Source organism: Tympanuchus pallidicinctus, unplaced genomic scaffold, assembly GCF_026119805.1.
Source record: "Tympanuchus pallidicinctus isolate F22 unplaced genomic scaffold, pur_lepc_1.0 scaffold15, whole genome shotgun sequence".
In the NCBI taxonomy this organism is placed as follows: Eukaryota; Metazoa; Chordata; class Aves; order Galliformes; family Phasianidae; genus Tympanuchus; species Tympanuchus pallidicinctus.
Window position 1 is genome coordinate 36145911 of NW_026294669.1, and position 23901 is coordinate 36169811.

The 23901-nt window shown below is 51.4% G+C and overlaps 1 protein-coding gene across 1 annotated transcript; it reads left to right on the top strand.

Moving 5' to 3' along the window:
• Positions 1-351: 351 nt before the first annotated feature.
• Positions 352-20917, top strand: COL6A1 (collagen type VI alpha 1 chain). The gene is made up of 34 exons (XM_052674766.1): positions 352-566; positions 1244-1373; positions 2428-2628; positions 2845-3004; positions 3238-3360; positions 3452-3472; positions 3627-3647; positions 3739-3783; positions 4020-4073; positions 5086-5130; positions 5228-5254; positions 5400-5426; positions 5530-5574; positions 5748-5801; positions 6199-6261; positions 6456-6518; positions 6663-6752; positions 6864-6926; positions 8187-8249; positions 11324-11386; positions 11873-11935; positions 12618-12668; positions 12753-12788; positions 13232-13294; positions 13651-13716; positions 13858-13893; positions 14524-14560; positions 14984-14992; positions 15553-15686; positions 16654-16763; positions 17065-17248; positions 17453-17627; positions 18154-18183; positions 18916-20917. The coding sequence occupies exons 1-34, from the start codon at positions 470-472 to the stop codon at positions 19524-19526; spliced, it is 3060 nt and encodes a 1019-aa protein (XP_052530726.1). The 5' UTR covers positions 352-469; the 3' UTR covers positions 19527-20917.
• The last annotated feature ends 2984 nt before the right edge of the window (positions 20918-23901 follow it).

A 23901-nucleotide genomic window follows, 5' to 3' on the forward strand; every position in this document is an offset into this window, starting at 1 on the left:
AGAGCAGAGGAGGAAGGCACTTCCCGGGCTGAACCTGGTGCTTCTGCCGTGCCTCCTGCCCAGACGCGCCCTGCAGTGGGTACCCTGCTTTAGCAGGCAGCAGAGCGCAGCTGCTGCCTATCCGGGATGCAGCGGGCTGCCTTCCTTCATCCAGCGGTGGGCTCAGCTCAGGGCTCCGAACCCCCAGGGTGCAGCTGGGGGACACCGGAGCCCCGCGGCAGCAGCACACGACGAGTGCTAACGGGTACAACGAGAAAGACGGCCAGATGTGCAGGCTGGCTTCTGAGTCAGCACGGACAGCCCTGGTCCCACCCTCCATCTCGGCTGCGGAGTCTCCTCCTCGCCCTCTCCCCCCCGCCCGTTCTTCCTTCCCCGGGTCCCGAGCACTGAAACCACCCCCGGACCCGGACCCGGCCTCTCCCTCCTTCCTCCACTCGTTGCAGCTCGATGGGAATCTGAGCCCAGCGACATGGGGCTGCACGACTTCTTCTTGGCTCTGCTGCTCCTTCTGGGGGGTGCCTGGGCTCAGCAGGCTGAAATCAACGCCCGTGTCTTCAGGGCTCAGGGTAAGCGGGAGGCAGCCCGGAGAAACGCTGTGCTGCCGAGCTTTGGAAGGAGTCGTGCATGCGGTGCGGGTACTGATCTTAGAGGTCTTTTCCGACGGTAGTGATGCTGTGGTTCTGTGATTCTTTGGGCTCTGATGTAGTGGATCTGCTTGTTTTGTGCTGGTTCTCCTCTGGCCAGGTGTCCTTGGCAGAGCTGGGATGCAAGGAGGGGATGGCAAGGGTTTGTCTTTGCAAAGGACATCAATCTGGGCGCAGGCTGTTGAGGCGCGTTTTTAGTTTCGCTCTTCTCTGCAATGGTGTTTGTACTGGGACGTGTTGGGAAATCATGCATTTCTCTTTGTGGTCGTGGCTGCTGTGTCTTGGTTTGGTTTAGCTTTGTTTTAAATGTTTGCTGCAGCTGCATCTTATTTTAAGTACTAACGGTGGTCTTGCAAGTGTGAATGCAAACGGGAAAGTATGAAAGCACGCACAAATGGATATTTTCTGGATATGGGCTCAGTTTACTGTAAATGCCAAAGCAGAAATGCTAAGGAAGAACAATCTCAGCCCTACGTGCCTGCTTGCGTGTCGCATGTGGGATTAGCAACTCGGCACTGTGCTGCTGGTGTTTGTCCCACGGCTGTGCCAGGGGCTCAGTGGAGAGCAGTGCTGTGCCACGCTGCTCTGCTTGCCCCCAGACTGCCCCGTGGACCTGTTCTTTGTGCTGGACACCTCTGAAAGCGTTGCCTTGAGGGTGAAGCCCTTCGGGGACCTCGTGGCGCAAGTGAAAGACTTCACCAACCGCTTCATCGATAAGTTGACCGAAAGGTACTGTGCTCATCACTGCCCCTGGGGGTCCCTGGGGCTGTGCCAGAGCTGAGTGGGATGCTGGAGGAGAGCAAGGCTGTGGGACACCAGGCCATGTCTCTCCTCTGCGTGCCTATGGCCACGTTAGTCCCACTCCAGCCATTGGCAGTGTGTGTGCTTAGGTGTCCATGGGGCGCTTTGGTGTTAATTGTGATGATGAAAGGCACGTGTCTCCCAGGCATTGAACCCAGCTTTGGGGGTCCTGTGGGACATCACAACCTGTTCACCCAGTGATCTGCTCCTAGATGCACCCTCACAGCCGCCAGCCCAATCTAACCCTCATGTTTCCAGGTGGCCACCTAAGTTCCCCAGAGATAGGGGGCAGGATGCTGGGAAGGGCCACCTCGTGTTCGCACCACATCTCCATGTGCTTGGGGGCAACCTGCCAGGCCTCCATCAATGCAGCCTGGCTCTTAAACAAGGTGCCAGACTTTATCCTGAGCTCCTGCTACATGCAGACAGAGAGGCAGGCTTCCTGAGTCTGGCATCTACTGACTACCCTCATGCTCCCTACGCACCGTGGGGTCATTGCCCTGCATGCAACAACCACATCTGCAGTGCAACATGTAGTGCAGTGATCTTGGGGTGCTTCAGGGATGGGATGGATGGTGATGCTCTGGGGGCTTTGGGAAAAGTCCTCGTGGGAAGGAAGAAGATAGGCTTAGGAAGTGTGCAACTGCACATCTGTTTGGGATTGGTCCCTGCATCACAAATGTGTCATTTTAGTAGATGCTGATTATGGCTTCAGACTCAAGCACGAGGTGCTGTGACACTCCCAAGCTCTAGAGAACAAACCTGTTGGTGCAAGGGAGAGGGCTTCAGTTCCCACCACTCTCCCACCACTCTGCAAGCATCCTTCAGGCAGTGATATTCCTCTGTTTCCAGAAGCACAGGGAAAGCAGGGAGCCTTCCCAAAGCCTTGGCAGAGGAACTGCATTTCACATTGCAGGCAGTGAAGGTGGCAGCTTGGTAACAGGACCATGCTGAAGGCACAAATCCTGGTGTCCCCTCACAGGTACTTCCGCTGTGACCGCTTCCTGGCATGGAACGCTGGGGCTCTGCACTACAGCGACTCTGTGGTCATCATCAAGGACCTCACTGCCATGCCCAGCGGCAGGGCTGAGCTGAAGAACAGCGTGTCGGCCATCAACTACATCGGGAAGGGCACCCACACTGACTGTGCCATCAAGCAGGGCATCGAGCGGCTGCTCGTCGGGTACGGCAGCGGGGCTGGGGCGAGGGACAGGGGGAGGTGGGTGGTGGCTGGGGTGTCCCCAGGTCTGTCCCTCCTGTGTGAAGGAGGTCACTTAATCATAGGGTGGCAGGTTGCTGTTGATCCGCCTGTGCTGGGATGAGACGAGCCTGGCTGTAGGCTGGGGCACTGGGGCCTTAAACCCTTGCAGCACTAAATGCAGTGTTTAAATCCTTGCAGTGGCTCCCATCTCAAGGAGAATAAATACCTGATCGTGGTGACTGATGGACACCCTTTGGAAGGTTACAAGGAGCCCTGTGGAGGCCTGGATGATGCCGCTAATGAAGCCAAACATTTGGGGATCAAAGTGTTCTCTGTCGCCATCTCACCCCATCATCTGGTAGGGACCGAGCAGCAGTTGCAGGGCAGGGGTCTCGTGCTGCTCCAGCATAGCAGCACTTGGTGTAAAGGGCCTCCACTGCCCTGTCTGGAGACAAGTGGTCACCCAACAGAGTCAGAGTGTGTGAAACACCGAAGGCTGGGGACACAGTGAGGGCTGGAGGGAGGATGCAGGTCCCCTGGGCACATCCTACATGAGTGCCTTCAGATCTTACTCTGACTCCCAACTCCTAGGACCAACGTCTCAACATCATTGCCACGGACCATGCCTACCGCCGCAACTTCACTGCCACCAGCCTGAAGCCAACCCGGGATCTCGATGTGGAGGAGACAATCAACAACATCATCGAGATGATTGTGAGCACTGCCTGTTCCCCTGCTCAGCCCACCCCTGCCCTGGGCTCCCTCCTCTCTCACAACCCACCTCTCTTTGCTTTTTGCCTCGCAGAAAGACAACATGGAGCAATCGGTGAGTGTTCTCCCGCACACCAAGCCCATCCCCTGTGCTCATCCCTGCCCTGCAGGATTTGGTGGGCCCACTCTGCCCAGCATCGAGGATGCCCCCAAGCAGGGCATGGTGCTACCATTTCTTCTGATGTTGTTTTTTCCTTTTATCTGGCCAGTGCTGCTCCTTTGAGTGCCATGTAAGTCAGGCCCTCAAGGCCTCTATCCCCCTCCTTGTGCCCCCAGCCTGCACCTTGGTGGCTCCATCTAACCCCCACCTCTCTCCTGCAGGCTCCCCGAGGACCTCCAGGACCTCCTGGTGACCCAGGCCACGAGGTGAGGAATCAGCCCCTGGCCACATAGGGATGAGTTCCACAGGGATGCTCGAGATCCAGTGGGACACATGTCACCCCTTGGCCAGGGAGATGATGGGAACAGCTGTCCCATGTGGCCTCTGTCCTTTGCTCCCCATATCCACGGAGCATTGCCCTGATCACTTCCCTGCTCTTCTTTCAGCCTCATTTTATTCCTGGGGAAGGTGAGCTAACTTGTATTTCTGTCCTGTATTCCAGGGAGAAAGAGGAAAGCCAGGTCTTCCTGGTCAGAAGGGAGATGCTGGAGATCCCGTAAGTAGAAAACTCTGGAGGTTTTCAGGAAGCATGGAGATGTTGCACTGAGGGATGTGGTTTAGTGGGCATTGTGGTGATGGGCCAGAGGATCTTAGTGGTCTTTCCAATCTTAATGATTCTATGATGCTATGTTTCTAGTGGACTAGGCTTGGTGGCTCTGCCACAGTCTCTGCCAAGGCAGAGACATCCTCGTTGGCAAGGTGATGGGGAGCTGCACTTGGTGTCAGCAATCCCCATCCCTGCACCATCCCTTGTAGGTCACCATCCTGTGCCCCTGTACCATCCCATTCCCATGGTGGTGTTCTAGCCAGCGATCTCTGGAAAGGAATGGTCACACAGAGACCTGGCATCTGCCCACCCAGCACAGGGTCCCACAAGGCTGCCTTGTTCCTTACCCCAAGCAGCTGCCCCTCCTGTGGGATGCCTCTCTGACTCATGGGGTGTACTCCGAGCTCCCTCCTGACACTGCAAGCACAGCAGTGTTATGGAGAAACCTTCAGTAAATAATAAGCTAATTGTATTAGGAAACCATTTTCCTCCTCCCTTTTTTGCTAGGTACGTTTATTTTGGGAGAAATGTTTCTCCCACACACATAAGTGTGCAGTTACTCAGCCTTTGTGTGCTCAGTTTGGAAACCCCACAGCATGTGCATGCTTTTCCTTCCTGAGCGTTTTCTGCCCTTCCACTTCACCCCAAATGATGTGTTCTCACATGCCTCATTTCCCTCACCGCTGGGGATGTTGGAGGTCCACCACCCCACAGCATCTTGTGCCACATGAGCAGGCAGAGGAAGAGCAGGTCCAGGGGAGAAGGCTGTGGTAGTGGGGGCAAGAAGCAAAACAGGATGTGTCAAGAGACATTACAGAATCATGTTTTAAATGCTGGTGAGAGGGTGGGTGACAATGTAAAGTCAGTGCTGTATGGACCTGAATGGGGTCCCCCTTAAGTGCTGACTGATGCCTACCTGCCTAGGTGTGTCTGCCTACATAACACTATTTCTGTCTTCCAGGGCAGGCCAGGGGACATGGGGCCCGTTGGCTACCAAGGAATGAAGGTAAGTGGGGCTGTTGGGTGGTGGATACAGTTTCTAGACGGGGGACAAGATGCTGGTATCCTCATTCTCCATTTTTCCTCTTTCTTCTCATTGCTAGGGCGACAAAGGAAGTCGAGGAGAAAAGGTGAGAACAGCAAAGACTTGAAGGGTTCTTGGTGCCCCTGCTTGGCTGGCAGCTCACTGCCTATGCACCCAACTCTCCTGCCAGCATTGGCATCTGGCAAGGACAGCGGGTCTGAGGGTCCTGACCTCTCTGCTTTCCTTTTCAGGGCTCGAGAGGAGCCAAAGGAGCCAAGGTTAGATTTTGCACTAATTTATTCTTCCCCACTGACGCTTGAGGTGGGAGGGAGGAAGGGAGTTTGGAAGTCACTTCCTCATGGTCCCTTGTCTGCATTTCAGGGTGAGAAGGGCAAGCGTGGGATTGACGGCATTGATGGCATGAAGGTAAACTTTCCCCTCCAGGTGCCCTGCTCAGCCTGAGGACTCTGGGTGCTGCCCAGGCACCCCCGAAACTATGTTGTGGCCCACAGCATGGGGGCATGTCCCACATGGGACCCATGTGCAGGGGCATCTCACAGGTACTGCTTACAGCAGCACTTATTCTGTCTGTCCCACAGGGAGAAGCTGGATACCCTGGGCTACCTGGCTGCAAAGGCTCACCTGGATTTGATGTATGTACCCCACGGGCACCTCTTCCTTGGGAATACTTGGAAATGCTCATGGTGTCCTATGCAGTTCCTGGACCTCTTCACTCACGAAAGCTGCCCTGTTGCATTATGATGTGTGACAATGCCATGTTTGGCTGGAGGCTGCTTGATGAGAGGAAGAGCTCAGTGCAAAGCAGCAAGCAGCTTCAAGCTGCTGTGCCCAAACAGCCAGAACATATTGGAGGTTTGGATAGAAAAACTGCCATCCTCGGACTCACACAGCCCCACAGTTCAAGAGTGCTGTGTCACCCATCCCTTTTGCTCTTCATGCTGAGATGCTGTGGGCCAGGTTGCCAGAATGCTCCCCCCATGCCATTTTCCACTGGTAATTGTCAATTTTTATTTTTATTTTTTCCAACAGGGCACTCAGGGCCCACCTGGACCAAAGGGTGATCCTGGTGCTTATGGACCCAAGGGAGGAAAGGTGAGCCCATGGTTTCTAGAGGTTCCTGAGAAATGGTGGCTCATGTTGGTGGGGCAATGGAGGAGATGGGGACCTCCATGGGACTGTGGAGGAAAAGGGATTTCAGGGAGAGCCAAAGCTTCAGCCATCCACCTCAGCGTGGGTACCAGAATCCACCCTTTGGTACTGATGTGTCTTTTTGTGTCCTTGTGAAGGGGGAGCCTGGAGAAGATGGAAAACCTGGCCGGCAGGGCATTCCTGGGAGCCCTGGAGAGAAGGTTGGTGAGGAGCTCACACAAGTCCTCTGTAATAAGGAGAGGTCTCTTCTCCAGCCTCTGCCTCAAAGCAGAGCTTGCCCAAGGCTCTGCCAGCATGCAGGGCTTTGCTTCAAAACCCTCTGATTTGTCTTTGCTTTGTTACAGGGTGCTCCTGGCAACAGGGGAGAGCCTGGACCCTTAGGGGAGACAGGGGATGAGGGTTCCCCAGGCGCAGATGGTCCTCCAGGAGACCGGGTGAGCGTGGGCAGGCTGCAGCAGGGGTTGATGTCTGTGGGCAGGCAATGAGGGAGGGTCATGCAGTGCTGAGAGGAGTCCTAAATCTGTGTTCCCACCATCTTCTTGCAGGGCAGCAATGGAGAAAGAGGACCCCCAGGCTCGCCAGGTGACCGTGGGCCACGAGGAGATCTGGTAACTACATCCATGGGGAGCCTGTTGGCATCTGCTTGCAAATGGTGGCACGTTGGATAGCTGGGGCTGGAAATGGGTGGCCAGCGGGCAAGCTTGGCTCATGCACCTGCCTGCCTGATGGACGCCTGCCGTATCCTGTCCTGGCACCATCCTCTGGCAATCACACCTTCACACTGACAGGTTACCAGCAAACAGACAAACCCCATGCCCAGAGAGCAGGCAGAGATCAGTCTGCAGATAATAAACTAGCTGGTGAGAGCAAATGAGCAGGGTGTCCTCCTGGGGGAGTGGTGGAGCTCTGCAGGCAGGCAGAGATCAGTAAGGAGGTAAGCAGTGATAGGCAGGCACCTGGGTGAGGGTAAAACCTCCCCCCCCTTTCTGGAGTGAGTGGGAGTCAATAGGAAATTATTTGTTGGGCCTGTCTGGGGTGAGTCACCTGCTGCAAGCATGGGGCGAATGAGGCTATGGGACAAGTGGACAAACACGTGGCCAATGGCACAGGTGCCTGCATGCTTCTGCTGTGTGGGATGGCATCCAGGAGCAGCACCCTAGTGATGCCAGCAATGCCAGGTGTTTGCTGTTGTATGTCCAGGGCTGAAGTGCTACTCACCTTGAGGATAGGGATGGGCTGTGTTGGGATGGGCTACACGAAGATGAGGCAGCCTCCCTCTTCCTGCTTCCTGCAGGGGAAGCACAGCAGCACCACCGCATGTGGTGTGTGGGGCAAATGTGCAAGGGAGATGGATGCCGGTGTCCTGCCATCAGCCTGTTCTGCAGACAGAGGGCTGCTTCCTTCCAAGTTCTAGATCAAGCACAAGGCTTGGTAATCATGACAGAAACACCTCCACCAATGTTCGGGGCTCTTAAAAAATTATTTTATGTTTACTCTTTGGCTTAGGAACCTGGGAGCCCTCCCTGAAAGCAAGAGCTTTGGATCACCAAGCTTTCATCCACTTTCCCAAAAGTTTTAATCCAGGTGTGACCTTCAGGAAGCCTCTCCAGGGTTGCAGGCAGAGCAGCACCCTGCACAAAGAGCCTTGCAGTGTGTGACACCAAAACACCCTGCCTCAGGTTTTCCAGGCTCCCCTGGTCAGCCTCACTGTGCTGGTTTCCTACCTGAAACCTGAAATATCACTGTTAGGATGACTGTTTCTGCCCAGAGCGCACTACTGGTGCTGCATCCCTGCTCCCCATCGCATGCAGGCCTTTCCATCCCACGCACACTCCTCTGTTTCTCATGTCCTCTATGGCTGTTTTCAGGGAGAACCTGGACCACCTGGTGACCAAGGACGGGAAGGACCTCTTGGACCACCTGGAGACCAGGTAAGACTTTGGATTAACCTTCTGGATTGTATGTGTAAGTGTGTGGGGTGGCAGGGAGGCTGTGCTCAAGGGCTCAACTGATGCCACAGCATCTTGGAGCAAAATCTTCGCTGTTCCAGAACAGGCAGCAAAGCCAGCGCAGAGGGGCAGTGATTTCTAGGAGAACTCAGAATTCAAGCAGGGCTAGAAAATGGGGACTTGGCTGCTGGGCTGGGGACAAAAAGACCTCCACGTCATTTCCCAGTCCTGTGGAAACAGATGTCAACACGTCTTGCAGACAGATCTGGAAACCAGCAAGCATGAGCTGCAGCAGTGCAAAAAATGTCCAGGCCTGGGGCCAAACACTGCTCGCCTCGATCCTGGGAGTTAATGAGATGTCTTGTGAGAGCAAGGACAGCCTGGCAAGGCCTCGACAGTGGCCTGACACCCTTGGAATCTACAGACGCTCTGTCCCAAAGCCAGTTGCTTCTCAAGTCCTGGTGCTCCCACTATGAGCCCACTTCATGTGCGCTTCAAGAAACCAATCTCAGGTCCTGCTGGCTTTCTGGAGCACACAGCTGGATGCCTCCAGCTGAAGGAAGGCTTCTATCCCTCACACAGTTAAGGATTCTTTCCTCTCAAAGTCACACCACGCTCCCACTCAACTCCTCTGGAGTTGCTGGGTTAATCCTTGATGGAGATGGCACTGTTGGCAACAACCAGCATGGCCTTCCCACCTGAGCAAGCATGCTTTCACATCACCCCTGGATGAACTCTGTGGCACAACTCCCCTCCTACTCCTGTAATCATCAGAGTTTCAATAGAGCTCAAGATATAGGAAAGTACTGAGATAAATGTTCCCACACCGCTGGAAGGGGACTTCCCTGAGGGGTGAAGAATGAAGATCAGTGTGTGAGCTTTGGAAATCCTTCATGGTCAACCCACTGGTGAAGAACCCTGTAGGAGATTTGGAGAGTGGGGCAGCCACAGAGGGGCCACTGCTGCATTCCTGCCTACCCCAGCACAGGCCACCACTGTGGCAGACCTGCCCCATAGGAAACACTCCCATGCCAAGGTTGGGATTGCTCTGAGCCACACTGCCCTCAAACCTGCCTTGTGCTAGAGAAAAGCACCAAATTCTCATTGAATTGTCCAGATTATTTCTGCTCTTAACTGAGCTAAACTGCTCTGGCCACAGTTAAAGAGTATCTGACAGCCACCAGCTTGTAGGATATGACCAGGGTGGGAGTTGTCACTAGCAAGAGGGTGATGATTTGGATGTGTGCATGTAATGGGCAGGTGCTATGTGTTGACACCAGCGAAGGAAGAAGGACCAGAGCCTCTTTCCTTGTATAGGGTCTCATTCCAGTTTCAAGGCAGAAGGACTGGGCAGGATAAGATAGAATTCAGGTGGAGGTTTGACCCAAGCCTGGGCGCCAAAGCTAAGCGTGATAGCAGGAAGGATCTTCCCCAGCCTGCCTTAACTGGCAGAAAGGAGAGGAGACTGTCACCAAGCCTATGGGTTATCCATCTTCCCTTCCCAAGAGCACTGAATTCATTCCCTGTCAAAGAGGGAAGTGCCCACAGCATTGGTGCCTCTCCAGAGCAGTGGCTGCCCTAGTATCCCAGTCACTCTAGGGAAATCTAAAAAGCAGTTGTAAAGAAAAGATGTTTTTTTTCCATAGACTGATGGAAAATGTTTTTGCTTGGCCAAATTAAAAATAAATGTGTAATTGGGCTGGGGCAAGGGAAGAACTTAGGCAAACACAAGTGCCTTTCAAGCCATGTTATCTGCAAGCTCTGGCTCTTAGAGCACATTTGTCTTGGCAAGGAGAAGGAGTTCCTGCTAACCTGTGACTCTGTTTCACCCTCCCTTCTGTCTGCAAGAGATGCTAAAGGTCAGCATGCTCATCCCCTGATCTGCTGGGCTGCTTTGGTGGTCCATCTGCACATGGCTCTGTGGTGCCCATCCCTCCTACAGTTCTTGTTGCGTGTAGAAGGAAAAGAGGTTAGGAAACTGCTCATGACTCAAGATCCTACATCCTCACAAACACCATCGGGGCTGCAAAGGGTTTTAGCTTGCTTGTTACACTGAAGCCACCTATGACAAGCATGAGCCGAGTGCGTCTGGAATTCAACTTTGGCTGATATGAATGGTCATGAGATCCAGTCCCTCCTTCCCAGCTTTCTCTCTTTCGGGCTCTTGTGCAGAAATAAGGGTCACGCGCCTTTAAGCAGGCTCTTGCTCTTCTCCATACTACACAGTTTTGGAGTTCTCTGCCACCCTCTGTGTGCCTTTCCCTGGAAGAAGAGTGCATGAAGCGGAGCAGTATGGACAGCTGGAGGGAACTAAAGCTTCCTCAGCTTGCGAGTGGTGAGAGACAGCAGCTGCAAAGCTGGGCTAGGCTGAACAATACGTGAAGACAGTTCCTATTCCTCCAAATCTCACCAGTGCAGACTATCTCTGTTGTCTCAGGCTTCCTTGGGCATTTTTGGAGCTCATAAAGACCAAAAAAAATCCAACAAAAGCCCAAATCCACCCTCTTCCTGCCTTCTTTCCTCACGCCTCCTGACTCTGAACATCACTGGCCAGCCCTGCAGCTGATGGACCAAGTGGCCGCTGCCCAGATGGACATGGCAGAGTGACAGCCCTGGTCTGTTCCAGCAGATGCTGCCAGGACCCTGCAGCCTCCTGAGGACAGAGACTCCCTACAGCCGTAGAAGGATTTCTATCAGCCTAGCTGCCATGAGTCATGTCCAAGGCCCCCGTAGAGAGAGGCCTGTGTTAGTTTCAGGGTGGTATGATCCACCAAGGACAGACATCAATGCAATGCCCAGCTGTGCTTCACCACTGGGAAGTGTTACCTTGCCCCCCCCAGCCTCTTCCCCTCTGGGCCCTCCTCCTAGAGTACCTCCTCACCCAAGTACCTCCTCACCTGAGTTGATCCCCGTGAATGGAGCCTTTCTCCTCAGTGGAAGTGACTCGCTGATGAGTGCAAGGCATGAGGTTCCTGCTCCCACCCATCACACCATGAAATGAAGGGACCAGCCCCTCTAAGGAGGGGCTCGTGTGACAGCTCTTTTTGTTCTCCTAGGGTGAGCCTGGACCACCAGGACCAAAGGGCTACAGAGGAGATGATGGCCCCCGCGGCAATGAGGTCAGTGCTGCTTCATCATCATCTCAGGAGGAGGGAATTGAGGGAAGACCAAGAGATACTGCCCATTAAGACTGCCAACAAATCCCATAGGTCTTGGAAACCCTTTTTTGGGGACAAAGTGGGGTGTCAGCTTCCCGGCAGATATCTCAAGGTATTTTTGGTGGATCCCTAAGGCTGTGAATACCTTTTTCCCTATCTCCCAGAGAGGGTATAACTGCACCATAAGTGATATGGCTTCACTTTGCAGTTCGTCCTTCCTCTTGGCAGAAGCTAGGGGAGCAAAATATTTCCTGTGGTGGGCTTAAGTAACCCTTGCCTGCTGCCCCTGAATGAAAGGGGCTTCTTCCCAGCTCCTAGGTGTATTCTCAGAGCTGGTCTCAGGTAGGAAGCAAGGGACCAGAGTGCTGCAGGGAGTCTCAGAAGGCATCATCTTCCCATGTCAGTGGATGGTGCACAGTGCTTGACTCCTCCTTCTGATCCTTCCAGGGCCCCAAGGGATCGCCTGGAGCACCTGGGTTGCCTGGAGATCCTGGCCTAATGGGAGAAAGGGTGAGTGGTGTTTATGGAGACTGCATGCAATGTGGGAATGATCTACAGCTGGCTGGTTCCATGCAGCATGATCCAGGTTAGGGAGAAAAGAAATGGCTCTCATAAACAGCTGAAATATTTTGGGAAAACTTGCAAGCAGCTTATTTTTGAGTATGCATCCCCTTTGCAGGCTCAGAGAGCCCTATCTTGGAATGTACTTTCAGCAGTGGAGGTAATATTGCCTAGCACTCCCAGCTTGTGCTCGTATCCCTGATCTCTGAGAAGCACGGTGTCACCATCAGAACTTCTGGGGCTTGTCCCATCTCATTCTTTTCCATTTTCCTCTTAAAATAAAAAGTGAGAGGTAGTCTTCAAGAGAGGTACAGGCATATCATGTCCTCGTGCCCCCCACACTTCATGAAGAGCTACAAAAGAGCTGCACTATCTGGGTGTGCAGCGATGGGGAGTGGGGATGGGGACACAGCAAGATGGGTCTCTGTCCCAGGGAAAAAGGAGTAGTAAGAACAATATTTAGCTGGATATAGCATAAAAGAATACAATAACTGTTCTAAACACAACTCTGCAAGTAGAGCAAGAATGGCTGTTGTCTCCTCTTGGTGGCTGCTGAAGGAAGGCAAGTTCCTTCTACCATGCTGAGTATTCTGCTTGTCACTGTCTCATCTACTTCTCCCTTCCTTTCCAGGGGGAGGATGGTCCTCCTGGTAATGGCACGATTGGATTCCCGGGTGCCCCTGTAAGTTTAGTGTGCTGCTTTGAAATCATAAGACCATTATTGATGTTTGTCTGACCTAACACACTCCCTTTTCTTCATTCCCAGGGGCAGCAAGGAGACAGAGGGGACCCTGGCATTAATGTGAGTATGTTGCTTCCTTCTGTATCTAATAGAGAACTCCCTGGCTAGTGTCTTCTGCTGGTACTTTGGCTTGTAGAGCCTCTCTGTCAGTTGTATGGTGAAATGGACTCCCTGAAACAGCCTGCTCACCCAGAACCCAGTTTATCTTATGCACAGATCTCCCTCCTTCCTCTACTTCTCATAGAAGTGTTCCACCTTCGTGCAATAACCAAGGATCTCAAGTGTAGGTCTAAAGCCAGCGTTTGGTGTTGGAAGAACCAGCTGGAGGGATCTGGACAGTGACTATGACAGGGAAAGCCAACTAAAGAGATAAACCCTCAATAACATTGACATTTTGTGCTAGGAATCTTATCTTAGCTCTCTGTCTCCTCTCCAGGCCTGCTGTCACAAGGTCTATGCATCAACCTCATCACACTACCAACATCCTCTCTTTTATTTTTCAGGGAACAAAAGGATATGTTGGTCCTAAAGGTGATGAAGGAGAAGCTGGAGATCCTGGCAACGATGTGAGTAATTTCTATAAAGCTGCATGACTTTTCTCTCTGAGGGTGGTGTGGGAGTGTGGAGCTGGATCTAGTACTATGCTGCCCGTAGGTCAGAGCCCATCAGACTTTGTGAGCCTGCAAGCACTCTTTGCTGCTGTGCAGTACGTGATAGCAAGCAGAGCTCTCACTGGATGTTCACTTGAGGTTCTACAGCTAATGGTTAGCAAACCTTCAATTATTAGGCCAAGGGTGGGTATTATCTCCACGTGGTGTTGTGTGCTTCCTGACAGCATCGAAGTTTGCTCTAAGGGACACTGGGAATATCTCTCCACAGGATAGAACAAACTTTGTGAATTTTCTTTTTGTTTCATCTCCAGAACCCAACCGCTGGTCCCAGTGGCATCAAAGGAGCAAAGGGCCACAGGGGTCCTGAAGGCCGCCCGGTAAGTGAGGGCTCTAGAAGGATTTGCACCAACAAGCTGAGAATGGAAAGCCAAGCAACCTTTCCAGCCTCTGCATTGCATAGCAAGACATTGAGTTCTTGCTGCTCTTGTAAATGCTCTCTCTACACTTCTGTTTGACAGGGACCACCTGGACCTGTGGGGCCTCCAGGGCCAGACGTGAGTATGACAGGATCGAGGCACTGCTTGCTTACTTGGTCTTTGCTTCTGGGGTTGCTGCTGGGAGGCTCATGCTCATGGGCTGGGTGGTGCCTGCCCCATTACTGCCCCGAGTCTTGGTGGCAAGGTTTCCTTCCTTTGTGTCAGGCCATCACCAGCAAGCCCCCTGTGCAGTGTGAAAACTTCAGCTCTCACATAAGTGGGAAGATTAAAATTATCCCCAGACTGGCCCCTCCTCTTCCTTTGCTGGCTTCTTGATTAATTTGCCCACCATCCAAGGGATCTGGACGTGCTGTGACCATGAGTCACAAAGACTCAGGTCTCCCCATTCTGTGGTAAACTCGTAATAAAAGCAACCTCCACAAAGGGAGGAAAGCTCCTGCAAGCTGAATGGTGTCTTTCCATGCAGCCTCTTCTGCACAGTCAGCGTAGTGGGTGCTCTTCACTGCTGGCAAAGCCCAGCTCTGGCCTCCTCCAAGGGAAGCAGCCCCAACTATACATCACTCATTTCCAGATTAAAATCTGCTTTGAAGGTGCAAAAGCAGCAGTAGGGGTGATGGGTAGCAGCACTTGGGAGCCAGGCAATTGCCACTGCTGATATCCACAGAGTTTCTTCATCTCTGGTTTCAGGAGTGTGAAATCTTGGACATCATCATGAAGATGTGCTGTGAGTATCCTGGAATTTCTCCTTCTCTGTTTGGCTCCATGCAGAGTGGGGCGGCTGCACCTTAGCACCCCTGGTAATGAAGTGCTACAACAGCACAGGGTGCTTAGGGGTCTGAATACGAGCTTCACAATTAGCAGTTTACTTAATCCCTCCAGGATTAGCTTTTTTATTTAAATAAGAATACCATAATGTGTTTGGAGATAGAGCTCTGCCACTTAGGTTTCAGTTCAGGGCACTGTGATCTAAAAGAGAGAGATCTGGATATGTCAAACAGGAGGGAAAACTTCCACAAGTGAGCAGGAGCTTGAATCATCCAGGTCAGGTGTCACTGGTTTGCAGAAACGCAGACCTGCTGTCTGTGTCGTATGAAAACCTTCATCTGCAGCATTTTAACGCTCTCTCTTTCTCTCCCTTCTCTTCTAGCATGCTGTGGTAAGTGTTACTTGGCAAAATCATGCTGCAAGCATTTGCTAATGCTTCTCCCTCTTTCCTCCCCCACCCTCTCCCTACTCCTTGCCTTCCATTTGATTTGCAATCCAAAAGCCTTAAGCAAGGACCAAGAGTACATTATGTCCTTCAGCCATGGGCAAGAGGGGAGCAAGCTGAGTCAGCCTCCTCCAGCCCACCAGTGTTCACCTCTGTCCTCCTGGGCTGGGCAAATGGAAGAAGTGAGGAGGCTTCTGAGGAAACAGATTTTGGAAATAGTTACTGAGTGTTTCGCGGGTACTCACAGCTTGGCAACGTGACGTGACTTACAAGGGGTGCCGAGAAAAATGCGAAGGGAAAAAATATTAAGCTGGTTCTTAAAGCTCCTGCGTGGCTATTTTGCCGCTTAATTTCGCACCGTGCTTTGCAGTCCTTCCACCAAGACTAACACAAACACAAGTGAGTGAGGGTCTCACTCTCTTGGGTGTGCCTCCGGCAAAGCGTGTTGCTCTGAGAGCAGCTCCGATAGCAAACGCAGGCCTCACCACGCGTGTGCTTTACTGCAGAGTGCACCTGTGGTCCTGTCGACCTCCTCTTCGTGTTGGACAGCTCGGAGAGCATTGGCCTGCAGAACTTCCAGATTGCCAAGGATTTCATCATCAAAGTCATTGACCGCCTAAGCAAAGACGAGCGTGTGAAGGTGAGATTTCCTTCGAGTGCCAGGATAAATTTATTTTCTGCTGCAAGTGGAAAAAACAGGGAGATGCCTCCACTCCACAAGGCTCAGCTTCACAACCCGATGAGTCTCAGTTCCCCCTAGATTCATAGGGAGAGTCTGCAGAATCTGTTTTCTCCCAAAATACATCTGTGTTACTCGCTCTGGGCAACAAGACTGCAGTGGCTGTGAACTCTTTCTTCATGTCATGAAGCAGACAACTCCTAGTTTCCCTGGTCAGTCAGTTGGTTGGTCTCCCCCTTGTTTCAATGAGCATTTCAGGTGGCTGGAGTAGTGACTTCCCAAGGGCCATGACAGCCTGCCCCCAGGGAGTCTGGTCTGCCCCCAACCTTCAATTAAGGTTTCCAGTTAAGTACAGCTGCTGAAAGAGATATTTGCAGCACAAAAGAGCAATGTTCTTCAAGTCCTTCCATTTGAAGAGCAGAAAAAATATTTACTCTTTGAACTCTTCCCTGGTAACATGCTCTGCATGGGAAATTCCACTTATCCCTCTGCAGTGGAAGAGATGTTTGGAATTCAGACTTTCTGTAAGGTGTAAGGTGAGATGGGCTGTAAAGACATGAGGACCTGCTGTTACACATGACTGTGGACGTGCCCAGGTCTCTGGCTGATAAAGTGCCAATAAATAGCCTGGAAGACTTGAGTTGGGCAGCAAAATTACTATTTAAGAAGAAAAGCATACTTTATTTAAAACATCTATTCCTAACCACACAATGACTTGTGTTGAGATCACTGAGGTGGGAAACCTGAATTTGGGTCTTGTTTCTCTGGGCTCACCTGCATCCACTCCTGTTGGAATAATACCACCACCAAGGAGCAGCTGCATTGCCTGCCATGAAGACATCCAGAATGAAACCACTAACAGTTTCCCAAGCTCTTCAGGTCCCCTGGAGGTTCCTGGCCCTAAATGACTTCTTTTCTTCTCCAACAGTTTGAACCCGGAGAGTCCCGAGTGGGCGTTGTGCAGTACAGCCACAACAACACGCAGGAGCTGGTGGCCATGGGGGATGCCAACATAGACAACATTGGGGCACTCAAACAGTGAGTCTGCAGGGTCTCAGCACACGGTGCAAAGACCTGACCCAGCACACCCTACTCGCGTCCCATCCTCCATTTCTGGACTAGCAGCTTCTGCGAATGCTAGGATTCTAAATGCAGTGAAGAGTCACTTGGTGGCTTTGAGAATGGTACTGAGACCAAGGAAGCTGCCCAAAACCCTGCAAGCAGGATTTTGTCCTGCCTTGCAAGCATGCCTGAGTGTCAGTAAGACGTGTATTCCCAGCCGTTCCTGTGAATCAGGCTTGCTCACAGGGCTTTCAGGCTCTCTGGTGTCTGCTTGCAGGGCAGTCAAGAATCTGAAATGGATAGCTGGGGGCACCCACACAGGAGAAGCCCTGCAGTTCAGCAAGGAAAACCTGCTGCGCAGATTCACCTCCAACAATAACGTGGCCATCGTCATCACAGACGGGCGTTCAGACACGCTGCGGGACCGCACCCCGCTGACATCTCTGTGTGAGGTCACCCCGGTAAGGGCATGGTGGCACGGGGAGGCTGGCGGGGAGCAGCTATGGAATGGCCATCAGTCGGACTGGTGCAGGATCCCCAGGGGCCTCCATCGTTTGCTTTGCAAGGCCAGAGCCCCAGTCACTGGAAGCTCTCTGCCTGCAGTGGCAGGCGGTCAAGCTTATGAATGAATTAGGCACTGATGATGCACTCTAACTTTTCTACAGGTGGTTTCCCTCGGAATAGGTGACATTTTCCGGAACTACCCAAACCCAGACCAACTGAATGACATCGCTTGTTTAGGCACGCCACAGAGACAAGGACTGTCCATTCAGAGAGACAACTATGCCGAGCTCCTTGATGACTCCTTCTTGCAGAACATCACCTCGTACGTCTGCCGAGGTGAGTGAAAACCTTCTATGGGATCACCTGGGTCTGTGCAAGGGCCTGGCCCCAGGCTGTTAGCCCAGGTCTTACTCCTCACCCTGGGAAAGTTGCCAGAGCAGCACAGCTCTGGCTGGTGGCAATAAGGGCGACAGTAACGACTGTTAGCAGCCAAAGGGTGAGGGATACAAACTGCCCTCCGCTCATAGCTCTGGCATGCTCTTAAACTGTGCTCAGGTATTGAGGGAAGAGAGCAATATTCACAGTTGTGTCAACGAGCAATGAGGATGTTTCATGTCTCAGAACATTCTGCAGCAGTACCTAGGTCCTAACCCACTGCAGGATATCTCTGTCCCCAGAATTTTCAAGCACATATTCTGTGCTCTCTGGTGCATGCTTATAACTTTGCATGGCAACTTGTTTGAAGAGGCTACAACCAAAGTAAGCATTTGTCTCCAGTGCAGCTCTGTGGGAAGCTGTGCTACAGGAGAAGCAATTTTCCTGCATGAGTTGGTGATGTTACTCTTTTTAATTTTCTCAACAGAGAAGAAATGTCCAGACTATACCTGCCCAAGTGAGTACCTGCTCCTCTTGTCATAATACACACCAAGGGGTTGTGGATGCTGTGGTGAGGGAAGTGGTAGTTGCTGTGTGTAGAGACATAGAGATATCTCACAGCCAGGAGGCTCCTGAGCTCTGCTGTTGGGCTAGAGAAAGAGCAAACCTGGAATCTCTCATGTACACCCCAGCTCAAAGCACTTAGGGGACAGGAGTGAGAAGAGGCTGGACAGTGGTTTCTCTAATTCCTTAGGAGACTGTGCCAGATTTAGTCCATCTAGGCTTTAGATGAGACAAAAGACATTGGTTGTGCTGTGGGGGGAGGTCCAAGCACACACAAAAGTCAGCTCTGTGGCAGGATATCTGAGAAAAGTGGTTGGAAAGCGAGGAATTTAAACAGATTCATTTTGATGTCAGAAGAGTATACAGTCCTTAGGCTCATGGAAACAGGCCAACCTGGGAAGATATGGTGATTCCCCAGACAAAATGGGACAGTGTAAATCAAGGAAAACACCCACTGCAATAAGCAACAGGAGTCATAATCTAAAAAGAAAGAATGAAAGGGGAAAAGGACACATGTAGGATAGCACTGGAGTAGGGGAAACCAAAGCAGCAAACACGCAAAGAGTGGGTATTGCTTAAGTCTAACAAAGCAGGCAGCATGTGAGATAGCTGGTAAATTCACCAGCTTCCCACGGAAAGCAGGAGAAAAAAGCAGCATAACGAGCCCCGGTCTGTCCTCTTGCAGTCACCTTTGCCAACCCGGCAGACATCACGCTGTTGGTGGACAGCTCCACCAGCGTGGGCAGCAAGAACTTTGACACCACCAAGAGTTTTGTGAAGCGGCTTGCCGAGCGCTTCCTTGAGGCCAGCAAGCCAGCCGAGGACTCTGTGCGCGTCTCGGTGGTGCAGTACAGCGGCAGAAACCAGCAGAAGGTGGAAGTCCCATTTCAGCGCAACTACACGGTCATCGCCAAAGCCGTTGACAACATGGAGTTCATGAACGAAGCCACAGATGTCAATGCCGCTCTGCAGTACGTCACGGGGCTGTACCAGCGGTCCTCTCGTGCTGGGGCTAAGAAGAAGGTGCTGGTGTTTTCTGATGGCAACTCGCAGGGGATCACCGCCAGGGCCATCGAGAGGACTGTGCAGGAAGTTCAGCAGGCTGGTATTGAGGTCTACGTGCTGGCGGTGGGCAGCCAAGTCAACGAGCCCAACGTCCGCGTCCTGGTAACGGGGAAGAGTGCAAACTATGACGTTGTCTACGGGGAGCGTCACCTGTTCCGTGTGCCTGACTATACTTCCCTGCTGCGTGGCGTCTTCTACCAAACTGTCTCCAGGAAGATAGCTGTTGACTGAGCACCCAAGGGGGTTTCTATCAGGGCCACTCCGGCTTCTCTTTCACCTAAAAATGAAAAACGACAAAAAAAAAAAGAAAATTAACAGTATTCTTGACCAACTTGAGGAACTTGCATCTATACAGAAAGCCATAGTGCGACAGCCTGTCTGTGCACAGTCTCCTTCCTTCTCCGCCTTCTTCTCCATCTGCATCCCTGCCCTCCTAGCCTTGGGCCTCCCACCCCTACCCTGTGACTGCCTCTCACTAACTCCCTGCAGCAGGCAAACATAAGTACACCTAGCAGCAACCCTCCTGAACACCAAAAGCAACCTCATCTCTCTGGTTTTTGCCAAGAAAGAACCAGGATGAGGAATGTTGTACCACTAAGGACTTGCTCAGTCCCACAAGGTTGATTATATCCTTTTTAGATACAGGGTTTTTTTTCTTCATTTGCCTCTTTCACTCATATGTCAGCTATGCACTTTCCCAGCTGACAGTGGTCCGAACCCAGTGCTGTGCTTCAGCATTTCAGTAAGTTTTGAGTGGGGATCACTGTCGTGGCTGGCAAGTTTGGTTCACGTCTCCCATGCTGGTGGGAAGAGATGGACTTATTATCTGAACCACCCATGCACTAGGCAGAGCTGAAAGCATCTGTGGCCTCCTGTGCAGTGCAATGGGCCACTGACTTCCCAGGGCTGGGTTGGAGGTGGGTGCTGACATTCCCATCCAGGGCAGGGGGTGGGTGCTGACCAAGGAAAGGTGGCCAACAGCCACAGGGGAGGGGGGAACGTGAGAAGAAGCTGCACTCCTTCACTAACCCATTTTGTGGTCCTACAGTGAAACCAGGAACCTCATAAATAACCTGATGACTTGCCTTATGGTCCAAATGCCATGCTGGAAAATCTCTCTGAGCCCAGTTAGAGGTTTTTTGTTGTCTTTTTTTTTTTTTTTTTAAAGTGTCAAGCTGTTTCCCAGTGAGCTCTCTGGGAGTATTGTTTCTATCAGACTATTAGACACCTAGGCCTACAAACTCTACTATATATTGAATTAGGGCCTATTCCACAGCCCAGCCACATTGAGACAAAGGCTGCCATTATCTGCCAGGGGCTTTGAATCACACTCTGCAGATATCAAAGGTGCTATCACTATGTGGGTTATGTGGGCCCTTGGTGTTTACACATTTGTTTCCAGGACCACACTGAAGATGTGGTTTGGCTGGGTGAGGTTTTGTTCAGCGCTTCCATTGGTGCTCTTGCTATGAATTCATGCGCTTCTGAGAAAGCAACCGTGATTTCCAAGTATCACCGTCATCCCAAACTATTTTGTATCCAGAAGTTGCTTTTATTTTATGCCTGTATTTTACTAAAAGTTGTCCACTTCAGAAATTCGTCAAATAAATTGTTTTCCACAACCTCGGCGGAAGCTTGTCTCTCGTGTGGCTGAGAAGTGAAACGTGGAATAGTAGGATCCTGGGAGGACTTTGACAGGACTTCTCACATTAAACTACACAGTGCAAAGCAAGAGAGATGTCCTGCATTCACTTCATATATATGGCTACTGCTGAATGCTAGGGGTTTGAGAAATCCAGGGATTATTTGAATGTATGAATGTGTTTTAAATTGGTACAACCAGGCTTCTGCTTGCAATATTTTCCACTGTCTCACAGCATAGCTAGGTGCTGTTGTTTCCAGAAGACCAGCCCTCACTGGTGCAGAGAGATGGAGAACATCAGGTGAAGAAGTGAGTCGTGTTTGCTTTCTCCTTCTGTCCAGTGTCTGTCCTCAATGTGTCACTTCCTGGGCAGATGGGATCTCTGTTCTAGTTGCAGAGCTTGTGGTGGAGGTAGCAGAAAACGCAGACAACGTTACCAGGCAGACTGCTCCCTAGGCATTTATGTTATAGATCAAGGCAGCTCTACAAGATGCCTGTCTTTGGGGATGGCTGCATATCCTGTGGGCTTGCTGTGACATTTCACTTTGCATGCATCCAACATCAGTCAATCCCCAGGCACTGTTCCCCATCTGTAACATCTACCGTGTTTCTGTGAAGGAGAAGCACCTCCCTGCTCCTTCCCTCATCTCATGTTCTCCTTGTAGCTGTGCTCTCTTTTGGCCAAGCATCTCAGCTGAGTTGAGAGAGCAGGCTGGCAGTGCTGGGGACACCTCACTCACAGCTGGAAACTGAGGAGCTCCTCTGAAGAGGCTCCAGAAGTGGTTTAATGTTGCATGGCATCCTCCTTCCAGGGGCACTTCTAAAAGATGTCCTTCTGTCCTCTCCACAGAACCCTAGGAAAAAACCTTCATGCCTTTATTAGTCTGTGCCTAATAAAGGCCACTATTGTTGCAGCCAAGAAGAATTTCTTAAGGACCTGCATGATTCATTGGTGAAGGAGGGGAGCAGGGCAGAAACCACAGGATTACCCAACCGCCACCAGCACTGAGCTTGCCATGGTGGGGTGGGCAGGGCAGAGCGGTGGGCAGGAGCCAGTTCTACTATTCCTGCTGGGCGACAAGAAGCAGGAGTGGAGCTGGAAGCTGGAAAAGATCTTACCCCCCCCCGGGCTCCCTCTCTGCACTAATGGAAACCACATGCCCCCTGCCTCCAGCCACCCAGCAGGCTGCAGACAATGGGGATTGGGACAGGGGGGATAAGGGAGACTATGGGGAAGGGGACAGGGGGGATAAGGGAGACTTTGTGCCCCCTCTGCCCCTTGGAACATCTGAAAGACAGGAATGCAAAAGACACCTAGGAAAACATGGGAGGAACGCACTCTTTCCTTGGGCTGGTTGACAACAATTTGATTGCTTTCAGCTGAAAAACAAAGGGTGGCAGGAGGGATTTTTCCTGCCTCCATGAGCTTTTTTTCCCTCCTCAACCATGCCCTGGCTTCTCCCCTTTTATTTAAAGCGGATGAACATCCCAAACCAGCAAACATTGGCAGTTTCCATTTCCAAGCCTCAGTTTTGAAGCATTTGTCAACTTTCCCATGGGAAAAAATTGAACGTTCTCTGTAAGCTGCCATTTGCCCAGAATCAGCACCATTTTAAAAAGGACTGGATGGAATGGGATGACTTTCCCAGAAAGCAGGGACCAGCAGCAGCTTCCCAGCAGTACCAACACACAGCGTTGATGTGCATTGCCTTGTCTCTCCCCAAGCTTGTGTGCTGTCCAGATGGGATTGCAGGAATCCTTGTCAAGCATTTGAGTCTAAGTTGGCCCCTGTGTGCTAGACCCATTTTGTCTTCCATTTCTGTTTCTATTTACTCCCATTCTTTCAGTCTCAATTTTTATGCTTCCATTACAGGGAAGGTCAAAAATGCCTCTGCCTGCAGGCCTGCTCTGTTAAACTTTGATGTTCTCCAGATGTTCAGCAGGGGATTTATGTAACTATGACAGAATTTGGGCCATATTTCTGTGTTTTCCTCTGAGTAAACTCTCCTCATTTGAGACAATGCTTATTCACAGCCCTTCACAGGATGATGATGTCTTGAGGAGGGGGACATCACTGAGGCTGCTTTATCAGTCTGTTGGGATTCCTGATACAAACCCTACAAGCAACAAACAAAAATAACAGCAGCACAACAGACCGGGGCAGCTCCAGGCACTGTTCTGGATGGCACAGGAATGCTGGTGACCACAGGACCATGGTGGTGATGTACCACCAACAGTTTCCTGGTCCATAGGAAACCTTGACTGACATGGAGACCCTGTGGAGGGAGTGGGCACCAGTGCTGGGGTGCTGGGGCTACGAAGTGAGGTGAGAGAACAGAGGAGGGATGGAGACTTGGTGGGATCAGAGCCCAAGCCATGATGAGAGGAAGGAGTAAGCAGGCAGAGGCTGGAAATGTGTTACTTCTGGTAATGACTAAAGGACCCTCTTGCTTTACAAAGAGGACTTGAAGTCTGTGCAACTATCTGCACAAGAGCTATACTGCTGTTGCTGACAGCACTTATGAAAGATCCTTCTTCTACCTGGGCTCAGCTCTTTCCTTGCTGTTGGTGGTTTGCTATCAATTCACAAGCCTGTCAGGGTAACTTGTCCCACAGCTTCAAACCCTGAAGCTCAGACAAATTGCTGTTGATGACGTTGGTGCAAGACACCAAGCTGTATCACAATAAATATTTGGCCTAGGATAATTTTGAATAGCATATTCAATATTAATTTTTCCTGTGCCTGTGAAGTGTGTAGGGAGCAGAGGAGCTGGCCTCTAGCAAAATAAGTGAATGCTCAAATGCCTCTTTCTTATCCTGTGGTTTGGGGTTTGTTTTAACTATATTATTCCTAAATGTGTTTTAGCTTAAGTTTTACTTTGTTTTGCACGGTTCTCTGCCTTTTAAGCTTGTGGGCAAATAGCAGTAGAAAGACTGTAACCCATTATGAAATATGGGGTTACA